Source organism: Syngnathus typhle, linkage group LG16 (assembly GCF_033458585.1).
Source record: "Syngnathus typhle isolate RoL2023-S1 ecotype Sweden linkage group LG16, RoL_Styp_1.0, whole genome shotgun sequence".
Classification (NCBI taxonomy): domain Eukaryota; kingdom Metazoa; phylum Chordata; class Actinopteri; order Syngnathiformes; family Syngnathidae; genus Syngnathus; species Syngnathus typhle.
In genome coordinates, this window is record NC_083753.1 from 8672241 (window position 1) to 8683317 (window position 11077).

Genomic DNA, 11077 nt, shown 5'->3' on the forward strand with positions numbered 1-11077 from the left:
CACACAAAGGGCACATTTAGACAAGCAATATAAGACCGGAGAAAGTCTGCTGTGTGTGATGCATTTTATAGCCCGCAGTTAACCAAACATGCCGCTTTGGCTAATAGACACTTAGCGCTAATCGGCACCCGGTGTCAGCTGGAAACAAAGTTTGCAGAAAACAGACGCCATTACGACATTTTATGAAAACACTCGTGAATGAAAAATAAATCATTTAAATATGGTAGCATTGGTCTAATCTTTTAATCTTGTCTGCTTGTATTGGCACTCACTAAACACACTTTGAAAACCCTCCACCGGTGACCTAGTGAACTCTGACCTTTTGGGGGGGTCCACAGCCTTTTGTTGGGATTCCGAGTTGTAGAAAACCACGCACCCACCATTGTCCACCCAGCCGAGTGGGTTCATAGTTGCTCCTCGTTTATTGTCACGCTTCGTGTCCACCTTTTCTCTCAGTGTCACTCCTCATTAGATCTTTGGAGCAAGTCCTCCTTTCTAAAATGGGAAATACTGCAGAAGCGGAGATGTAGCGATGGCTTCATTATTTATTTATTTCCGCATTTTCAAACACATTATTACAAAAATATTAAGTGCTGCATGTCATACACAAATAAAAATGCCCGTATGAAAACAATTCAGCAAAAATAGGTATAAATACAAAATCCTCTATGTACAACACTATAATTCACTGCCGATTGAAATTACTACAAATTCTCAGAATCTACATAGTAAAAAAATAAAACCAGTAATAAAACTAATTCACTCAGGCACACACTTGATAAGACTTATTTGCCCATGCTGGCAAAAAATAAAAACATCACACCCAAACACACTTTCAAGTTTTGTTAGGACAGGACTATTAGCTTATTCCTAAAAGCCCCAACATATCAAATATTATAATAACAAATACTCATGGAAAACACAAATGACTTCCTCAGAAATACAATAGTATTTGTGCTAATTTGGAATCAAAGCTTCCAAATAAGCAAGAGTGCCTGATCTTATTATTAGCTTGGCATTAATGACACTTTAGCACCTTCTAAAAAAACAACTAGTTGAAAATACTTCACATTGCTAACAAAAAGACTGCAGATGATCTTTTGGGTGCTGTATTATGGCTTTAGCTTACGTCCTTTCCAATGATTTAAACCTACTGTAAAGCATCACAAAGGGGCAATTAAAGCTAACACACAACAATGCTGCCCCCTGTGGGCCAAAGGCTGCCAAGACGTTTGGAGGCAAAGAAAATTCCTGAGAGAAACACATAATACAACTCTTCTTTCTGTTTCATCAATTCTATGTAATGATTGACTCAGATCCGTTTTGGACATATTTCTGATATTAAAAAACAATAATTCTATTTTGATGCCAAACTAAGGCCAATTAAATTGAGGTTTCTTATCAATGACTTTTTTATTTTTAATTGTCCATTGATTATAAAAATTAGAAATGTAATGAGAAACCCATTTATTCATCATTTTGTTTTCATTTAAATGGCCTTTTTAAACTGCAGAGTTGTTGCAAATTTAATAAGACCACCGATGAAATTTTAGATGTGTACCTAATATTCCGGCCTGTTGGTGGGACTTTGCCACGAATAAATCAACTCCACAACTTTTTAGAGGGGCGGGGCTTACTTCGTATAGTCATCTTCTTCTTTACAAGAGATCATTGAGGTTGTAGGTGTTGAAAAAGTCAGACACGCCCTCGCTGTCCTCCAGGCTCCACAGGTAGTCGCTATGGTCCAGATTCGGGGAGAAGCTGACAAAGGGAGCGCCGCCGCCTTCGCTGGGGTCGGCGGAGAAGGACGTGCCGGGTAGCTGGTCTTCGGTCATCTGCAGCAAGCTGGGGGGCAAACCCAGCAGATGCTCCACATCCAGCAGCGAGGCAGATGATGAGGAGGAGGAGGTTGCAGCAGCTGCTGTGGAAATGCTTGCTGCGTTTGTTTGGGGAAGATAATAAAAGCATCCTGACTGAACTCGTTTGGAAACCAAAGCCTTCTTTCAGCCCTATTTTAAAACCTTAACAGTGGCTTCTAACCTTAAGTTGAAACATACCTTCAACAGGTTCTACTTTGACACAGCTGGCGCTGGCCGGTATTGCAGTGGCCTTTTCTGGTGTAACCAAACTTTTAACCGGACTGGCGTCTTCGAGACCCTCCTCTGGACACAGGTAGACTTCTATAGGACCATTACTACTCTTCAGATAGATCTGTAACGAGCCCTGACAATAAGAAAGAACTGTTAGTTAAGATTTATTTTGAGGGGGTGGATGAATCTAAATATCCACCCTAAGCCAATCTATTTGAAAGCAGAAGAGTGTCAAATGGTCAAGAGTCAAACAAGACGGTTCCTCACCCCCGCCGCGTCTGGCACCTCCAGCTTGGTCTCGGAGGGAGCTTTGATGGCGATCACCGTCTCCTCTCGGAAGCTGCCGATGGAGCGGATGTCCTGGTGCGTCACGTAGCCCAGCGTGCAGGTGTCAGGTTAAGGGGCAAAGAAGAAGACAATCGAAGAAGATCCAGAGGAGGTCGGATTTAAGTGAAGGATATCTTTGGCTGTCTTTGTGCTCGGTGAGCTGTTTGAGCTGCGCGCCGGTCGAGTGGATGAGCTCGTCCAGCGATCGCTCGGCTCGCTCCAGGTCTCCGAGCTCTTTCTGCAGCGCTCGGGCCTTCGCTCCTCCGCTGGTGCCGCCTTCAAACACATCTCCAACCCTGCCAGAACAACTCATTAGAGTTTTTCTAAAAAAGCTGGGCTGCCATTCCTGAGCTAGAGGAGGTCATTGTGAATTCCGGGGGGGCAACTTACAGCCATTGAATGTTATTCTTTGACTTTTTCCGAATGAGCTGGACTCCTTCCAGGACATTGGTGATGTCGTAAATCCTCCTCTTTTGGACCTCCAGCACTTCCGTGGCCCAGTTCAGGTCCAGGACGCCATCAGGGGACTTGGCAATGAGGCCCACAAACTTCTTGGTCAGCAGACCCAGCGAGGTGTCATACCTCGTCCGCTCACCTGGCGACTTTGGAGCTGAAAAGCAAACAATCTTTAGTACCCCGAAATAAAAAATGGACCGTGTTAAGTTCTTACTTCTTGGACTCGCCGCAAAGCCGCCTTTGCCTTTTGGGGTGCGGAACTCGGGGAGAAAAACTGGGTCTTCAAGATCCAACTTCCTTTTAGCCTAAAAAAAAAAAGAAGAGATTAAATTAAACATGTAACAAGCCCTCCCGACTGAATAAGAAAGAATTCCCAGTTAAATAATAAACGTGTGGCACAATGCAGGCCCGTCATAAATGTGCCAACAGCTTTCAAGAGCAGGAACAAAGCATCCCCTCAAACTTTCCCAAGTAATTCAAGAGGGGCTGCTTAGACAAGGGGGCGGAAGAAAGGCTGGGGACTTTAAGACATCTCTCAACTCACGGCTTGCAGAACGCCTGAACTCTTTCGAAAAATCCCCAAGCATTTTTCCCTTACAGTTTAACACACACTGCAGAAACACAGCACAATCATAAAAAATCAGGCTTCAAAACAGCAGGGATGCTTTCATTTCACAGAATTTTTTAATTAGTGATTTGTCATCAGCGTTAACGATTGAGTGAAAGGCTGAACAATTAAAGTGGTGTTCACTTTTCGTGATATTCTTGTTGGGTGGTGTTGCGTGAGATTTGTTTAATGTGCAAAAAAGGTTGTGGGGGGGGGGGGAACTGCCTTAGCTATCAAACCTGCTTGACAGGTCATACGTTGGCATCAATTTTACATTGCGGTTTGATGCTAGCTTTGAAAGTGTGTTTGGATGCCGCAGGACATCAAGCTGCCAACGTTTAGCATCTCATTTTGTGCTGCTCTATCTTACTCCACAGCAAAAACAACTTGGCAACTCTACACTCCTCCGCTATTTCCATGAAGCTACTTGTTGCTAATTTTTCGAGACAGCTGGCAATGCAAAATGTGGCGAGTCGTGTCAGACAGTGAAAGCCGCCATTGTGCTAGCATGCTAAAGCACAACGCGTCCACCTGTTAGCTAGTGACATCTGGACTTACTGAATGGATAGTAAGCATGTGGGCTAATGTGAAACGTCATAAGAACCCCTCCATTATGATCAAATTGGACTTTTATATTTTTAGAACCATGACATGGTTTTCAGCAGAAGTGAAATATGACATTAGGAGGGGAGGTTAAGCTACTATGTAGTTTCTTTGGACAGTCAGAGTTCCAGTGAGAAAAATAGCAAACTCTGCTCCTTTCCCTTTATCTGCAAGTGTTGCAGTATCACGGCAACCTCAGCGTGACCTCACCCCTCCTGCTCATGCCGTTACACCCAAGCAGCATCACGTGACACCCTGAGATCATCCGCAGAATTTCTGGTGTCACATCAAAATAACATCACCAGCACTGGCAGCAAACATTTCCTGTCAGGCTTGAATATGAGCAAGTTATAGAACGGCTGCCAAAGAACTTTTTAACCCCCCCCCTGACTACCACACCCTTGTCATCATTGTAATCGAGCAACAATGTTGGAGTGTTGGAGAAACCCAACGTGGTGGTTCCAACAGTTATGCGTGGGACACAGGAGCTATCCATTTTCTGTTATTGGCTAAACACTGACTGTTGTGCGTCTGTTCCACTCAATTTAAAGTAAGGAGTAACTGTCAAATGTGAAAGTGAAAAATCAAGACTGTTTTTTTTTGGGGTACATTGACACCACTATCAATTCGCTGATTGCCTTTAGTCATACATTATCTTAGTTTTACGATATTATTGACACACTAAACTCAACTTTGTCCTTTTACTCTCTATCGCTTGAATGAAGGGCCACTTTGTTTTCAAGTTAATATGACTACTTGGAAGATTCCCGGCACTTTGGTCAAGCCGCCGTGTCACATGAGGACATCGAGCCAAAGAGGAATTGAACAATAGACTGTGTTGCAACAATTACTGCAGTGAAACATACATTGCCACAATCTGATTTCAAAATGAAAACTGGGTGAATATTTTTTTTTTTTTTACATATTCAGCTAATTTTAACAATATTGTGTAAATAAAGATATCCATCCATAATCATGGTGGCAATTTCATCTTTTTTTAAATCAGGTCTAATAAATTTGTGCAAACTCAGCTAAACCTAACATGGACAAATACTGCCACATACTTTTCACATGCATGTGCACACATGTGGGAGGGAGGTAAAGACCACTATCAGTCCAAAAACACTCCAAGTCTATTGCATCCTTATCAGCAACTTGTCATCCACTACTACAATAAAAACTATCTGCTGCTAAAATTAAACACACTGTTTTCGCTAATTGGAATATCCGACCGCATCGTCTACAAGGGCAGGTGTCCCCCTCGCTGTACTTACTAATCCTCTTGTGGCGGCTAATAGCGATGGCAGGCCCGAGGACGAGGGGTGGGTCAGTCCAGTCTGAACATAACCATTATGTCACCCCCTTAACCTTTTTAGCTTTGGCCCGATTTGGCATAGAGCAGCTGCTATGGGGCAGCTTGGTGGGGGTAAAAGAGTTCACATCGTACTTTATTTCCCACTTGAGTTGCGCTTGTCTAATTCAACCAGTTGCCTATTATGACCTTTGAACCTGCCATTTGCCTCCTGTGGTGAGCAGGTTACACAGGCAGACAGGTGGAGTACCTGTCATGACTGTCATCGCTAAAAAGATGGACAAAAAGTCAAAACAATTCTCATTTTACTTCTTCCATCAGTCAATAATTGTGCTTCTCATAAAAGTGACCCAAAAAATTAAAATATTTCCATGACAATAACTTTCCTATCAAAGATATGATGTGGTGTATCTGCAGGTCTGGTATCACAGTGGCTATAGTTCCATATGGATCCACACAGAACCAATAATAACATTTTGGTAGCCCATTTTGTTTAGTATCGGAAGACTTTTATCAAAGTATTGATTCATCCAACACTAATCGAGCCAATTTCCTCATATACTGTAATTGTTTCCCTGGTATGTACCCCTTCAACTATGTTTGACTCTATTGTGTGTCCCCACGTCAACACAGTGTAAAATATGCATACCAGTGTCACATTATTCCACCCACACAGGCACACAAGGTTTGTTGTTCGATTCCTTACCGGCAGCCGTCCGGTAGTCGATCTGATGGGCTTCTGATCGGGTCCGTGGGGGGTCGAGTAGAGGCTGTGCGCTCTTTGTTCCGCCGCGGCGGTGTTGGGGCAGATCTGGCTGAAGTAGCCCACCGGTACCGTGCTCAAGGGCGGGCTGGACAAGCCGGTGCTGAAGAACTCACCGGCCAGGAGCTTCATTTTAGGTTGACTGCACGGAAGTCCCGACGCCGGAGAAACGCCTTTGGGCAGGCGCATCATTGTACCGCAAGGAGGACCCGTTTCAAATAAATAATCGAACAATAAAATGAAAATATAAAAATGCAAGGTTTACACTTAATACAAGTTCTAAAAGTCAAATAACATGCAAAGTATACACGCAACACACGACAACGGGTTAGGTCCGAGCGGTGACGTCAGTCAAAAGGCGAACGATGCCTGATAAGTGTACAGAAATACACCTCGCAAGTCACAAAACATTGCGTACAACGTACAAATAAGTTCGCCAAAGTGTGTTTAAAGTTCCACGGGTTCGCACAAAAGATATCCGAGGGTTTGCAGGACTGTGCTTCCGGCTCTTTTTTTTTTTTTTTTTTCACCCCTTCTGTGCTGAGAGTGTGACCCAATCCGCCCCGAAGTCACCAGGCTCCCTTCTCCATTCAACAAGAACAAGTCCGCGTTTTAGCGCCAAAGTTCGTCGCGCGAAATTCAGAGCTCCCGCGGTGGCAGCTCGTCGCTGATTGGCCGGCGGCACGCTCGGCTTGCCTCGTTTGCATAAAACAGTTGAGTAGACACGAAGGGGGAGGGCGAGGCGAGTTGGTTCCTCTTAAAGAGGCAGTAAGCTCTTTTTGTTTCCTTTGGGGACACACTGTTCTGGGGATGAAAACTGAACAAAAGTGATACTTCGAATACGATTAAAAAGAATATAACCAAAATAACCTTAATGATGTTTTTTGAAATGTTATATTTCAAAGCTTTCAAGAAATTTCAGTACAATAGTATTGTACCATACACTCAGTACACTATATACACTAGGGAGAATGAGCATTATTAAATATCACTAAAGTGCTAATTTAAGTAATTTGTGATGATTATGCCTATGATGAAAAAAACAAAACATAAAACATATCTATATAACACATACAATAGTACAAAAATATATTGCATAGTACAAATAATAGAATCAACAGCAGCAGATCAGTGATTGTCATTTATATTATTTATATTTACTATTGAACCGACTGCTGTGTAATTCTAACATGTAACAACCCTTTAACGAAATGTCCTCCATTGGATTTGCATGTAGCTACCAAGATGTAGCGCACAATAGCAACAATGACCTAACAAACACAAAGAGGGCATGTTCTAAAATGCAGAAAACGCTACATATTGCCTCATGGACTCCATCAGACTCGATACGAGTATGTATAGCTTGAAAAAAAAGGGTCAGCGCGCACACACAAAGGCTATTGTGGCCCTTGGCAGGAGGAGAGTTTTTCTGTGTGATAATTGGATTCATCCAGCACCAGCACTCTTGCTTATTGGCTAGGAGGAGATATTGAATGAAAACAGGCCCACCCCTAACACATACACACATGCATGTCACACGTACACACTAGGCCATATGACATGACCCCCCACTGCCATCCATGCATCCATTGGCAACCCCTTCCAGCGCCTTGACATCATCAGTTCTCCAACAATCACTTAATCATTGTTTCAAAATAATTGATATTTTTAGAAGTCAACAGTCCCCCAAACTCACTAATTTTTCAAGTTTGTGTATGTAGGTCTGTCCCCCCCCACGCAAAACCCAATCAGTAGCACTCCTTGTTTTCTGAAACTTTTCGGATTTTTTTTTTTCTCATTATTTTCAGTTTAGGTCAATTTTAACTAAAAAGGAAGATACTTCAAAAACCTGCTGTGCTAGAAATAAAAAACATGAACATACACAGTGGGAATCAAAAAGCCTCTATGTGTCACGTGACTTCTGAGTCATTTGTAGGTTATTGCAAATACTGCATAGTATGCAGTACAACATACAGAGGGGTGATCATATGACCACTAGATGTCAGTGTTGTATTATGAAGAATGGAAGAAATAGCTTCTTAATACCACTAGACGGCGCCAAACCCCAACATTTTAGCCTATACTCGTACTCTTTGTGTTTAGCATTTTAAATCATTTTGTAATTGAGGAGATACGGGTGACAACTTACAATAAACAATACAATACAAACGTATATACATTTGGACGGAGAATGGATTCAATGTGTTAGACGAGCGAGTCAGTTGGCAGTGACTGCCACTAGGAGGCGTCGTTTATTCACATTTCAACATTGAAAGAAAAACTACAATGCCTTAACTTCCAGTTTATTTTTACGCTGCATGACAAATGTAAACTTCACGACATTCAAGTCAGCAGTTTAGTGACTTTTGGTGACGTCATAACTCCTATAAACAGTGCCCAATTAATAAGGCAGAGAATATAGCATATTTAAATTTACTTTCACATGGCCTGTCATTTTCAATATTGCTTTTTGAAAAGCTCCAGCAGTGAATTTTCAATCAAATGATTACCCCCACCCCCCCCACCCGCAATACCTTTTAGATTTTCCAACCATAAACATCCTGTGGTAGCCACACTGCTCGATACACCACATGCATCAAACCACGTTTTATTTTTAAAACTGTTTTTATTCCATGACAACATATTACACACACAAAAAATTTACAATAAGGAGTTTATGAAACTCAGTGGAATATCATCCGTGGAAATAACACAATCCCCACAGACAGTTTACAAGTAACTCTATTATAGAGTTTCTGGATTGTTATAATAATAATAAAAAAAAAAAGAAACCTCACATACACACCAATTAGATATGTACATGTGTTGTATGGAGGTGAGAAAAGAAATAGGGGTGACAACTGGAATGCAAATATTTCAAGGTGCAGTATAGGAATGGATCCAAAATGGAGGCCTGATGAAGCTTTGGTGTGTTGATGTGTCCATCCCGGACGGAGCAAGCAGAAAAGCAGTCATGGCTTTCCATCTCGCCTGCATACCTATCCCACCCTCTCTTAACCCCCCCCGCGGGCTCTTCTGGCCTGCAGTGAAGTGGAGACATGTGTTTCCCTGCACCTGCATGGAGAGAAGGAAAGAAAAAGTCAAGTCAAGATTCCTGCTTCTCCCTCCTCCCCCTCCCTGGCCAGCGCCGCAGACAGACTGGCGCCGAGCGTGGAGCGTTCATTAACCCCGGGCAGATAGCAATGAATCCGCTTTACAAATGGAAGCCGGGTCTTGCTTAATTAGCTGGCGCTTTGGATTGTCCACACATATCAATGGGCTGCTTTATCTTAACTTTGTTTTCACGTGATTTCACGCTTACAACCTTTTTCATTGAAGCCAAGCCAGTTCTTTGGCTCTCGAACAGCAGCAACTACTTTGTTTACGTTCACCGAAGGGACTAAAATGTTTTTTCGTCATCTTGATGTGCTTTGGTAGCTTTATGGGAAGGGTGGTAGACATATGGCCCGTGGGCTATGAATGCAGCCGGTCAGAACATTTCAAGCAGAACACCAACATTATTAAATGTCGTTCATGAATATTCATAATCATATCACATTTGAATCATGTCAGTAAAATACATGCTCTCTATATCCAATCAGAAATGGATCAAAAAAGTCCAAATGGACAGGTCAACGACAACCATCTCAATAATGGTCAATTCAAGCAACCTTTAAAGCAACAAAATAATCAATATTTATTATAATTGCATTAGAATATTAGAGTTTTATAATTAATGGTGGAAAACTACTTTCTTCTGGGCCACATATTGGCCCATGCACAGCATGTTGCCCACCATTATCCATCCCGAATGGGAAAAAACACAATCCCCGGTCTAACCATTGGTAATAAAGATTGTTTAAATGGCTAAGGGAAAAAAACGTAGTACCTACCACGATGAGACATGATATATCCTAATGGCACAGACGCCCTTCATCTTTGGAGAAAGTTCTGGTCAGGTCAGCAGTCTAGAAAAGAAGAGGCAAGATGCAATTAACAAAACGTAGTTGTAGTTTGGACTATTTTTAAATTCGCACCCCAATGAATCAATACAATCAAATGTTAAACCTGCTTACCTTTTTCGACAGGCGCCTCGGAGCCTCTTCGGCCTCAAGTGCGATTTGTAGATCGAAGATGTAGTCAATGACGTGCTGCAGAATCTCCACCTGGCTCACCGTCTTGTTGCGGGGGATGCTCGGCACCAGGGCTGCCAATCGTGAGTAGCAGTCGTTCATGTCACCCGCCGGCACCTCCACGCACGCGTGTTGCTGCTGCTGCTGCTGCTGCTGCTGCTTCGACGTCCGGCCGATGGCCACGCTTTGCTCCGAAATGCAGCACACGGCCTTGTAGCAGCTTCTTCCTGAGCGAACGGGACTGATGGCTTTCATGTCGGACTTTGACAGTTAAAGAAGAGTCTTCTCGGATTGTTAACTTCCGCCTTGGTGAGAGGAGTTCGCGTTGATGTCAAGAGAAGCGCTACAGTACGGCTATATACGGAGAGCGTCAAACCACGCCCATTTAGAAGCACCGCGTCGCGATTGGCGGAAGCCAATAGAGGCGGGTTCTCATTGGCAGATACCGCCTAGTGGTGAAGAATGAGGAAATGGACCGAGGTTGCCTTCAAGGGATTGTCAATGAGCTTTTCCAGGTAGTTCAATGTTATGAAAAAAATATTGATTCAAAAAGTTAAACTCGTTTTCTGTCTAAAATTCTCAAATATTTCTTTTACGGGTTTACTAAAAATATTTGTTTATTTTCATGTCAACTTTTATTTTATCCATTGCACTGACTCATTCTTCATTACATTTTCATGACAAAACAGTTTGATTACTTCATTTTGAATCAGCAAAGTTGAATACTTTATTCTTTTAAATTGTTCTATGAATGTTTTAACCTATTCTATTGATTCCTGTTTTAGC

At 42.5% G+C, this 11077-nt stretch overlaps 2 protein-coding genes across 3 annotated transcripts; both read right to left on the reverse strand.

Moving 5' to 3' along the window:
• Nucleotides 1–531: 531 nt before the first annotated feature.
• Nucleotides 532–6791, reverse strand: e2f2 (E2F transcription factor 2). Of its 2 annotated transcripts, XM_061302055.1 has the most exons (7): nucleotides 6102–6777; nucleotides 3088–3178; nucleotides 2808–3027; nucleotides 2552–2713; nucleotides 2358–2472; nucleotides 2058–2223; nucleotides 532–1936 (listed from the first exon to the last, which is right to left on the reverse strand). In XM_061302055.1, the coding sequence occupies exons 1-7, from the start codon at nucleotides 6348–6350 to the stop codon at nucleotides 1659–1661; spliced, it is 1281 nt and encodes a 426-aa protein (XP_061158039.1). In that variant the 5' UTR covers nucleotides 6351–6777; the 3' UTR covers nucleotides 532–1658. The 2 variants fall into 2 exon arrangements, with proteins under 2 accessions (XP_061158039.1, XP_061158038.1); XM_061302054.1 differs by having other exon boundaries at nucleotides 2808–3178; nucleotides 6102–6791.
• A 1973-nt stretch (nucleotides 6792–8764) lies between these two features.
• On the reverse strand, nucleotides 8765–10639 carry id3 (inhibitor of DNA binding 3). The gene is made up of 3 exons (XM_061301068.1): nucleotides 10235–10639; nucleotides 10052–10126; nucleotides 8765–9233 (listed from the first exon to the last, which is right to left on the reverse strand). Exons 1-2 carry the CDS (start codon nucleotides 10544–10546, stop codon nucleotides 10073–10075), a joined length of 366 nt encoding a protein of 121 aa, XP_061157052.1. The 5' UTR covers nucleotides 10547–10639; the 3' UTR covers nucleotides 8765–9233; nucleotides 10052–10072.
• Between the last annotated feature and the right edge of the window lie 438 nt (nucleotides 10640–11077).

Excerpts from the sequence above, each read along its gene's own strand:
- e2f2 (XM_061302054.1), bottom strand. The coding sequence starts at position 6,350 with ATGATGCGCCTGCCCAAAGGCGTTTCTCCGGCGTCGGGACTTCCGTGC. Across the intron at positions 2,224-2,357 it reads AGGTGCCAGACGCGGCGGGG|GGCTCGTTACAGATCTATCT; the intron begins GTGAGGAACCGT and ends TCTTATTGTCAG. Across the intron at positions 1,937-2,057 it reads CAAAGTAGAACCTGTTGAAG|CAAGCATTTCCACAGCAGCT; the intron begins GTATGTTTCAAC and ends AAACAAACGCAG.
- id3 (XM_061301068.1), bottom strand. The coding sequence starts at position 10,546 with ATGAAAGCCATCAGTCCCGTTCGCTCAGGAAGAAGCTGCTACAAGGCC. Across the intron at positions 10,127-10,234 it reads CGAGGCGCCTGTCGAAAAAG|ACTGCTGACCTGACCAGAAC; the intron begins GTAAGCAGGTTT and ends CTTCTTTTCTAG.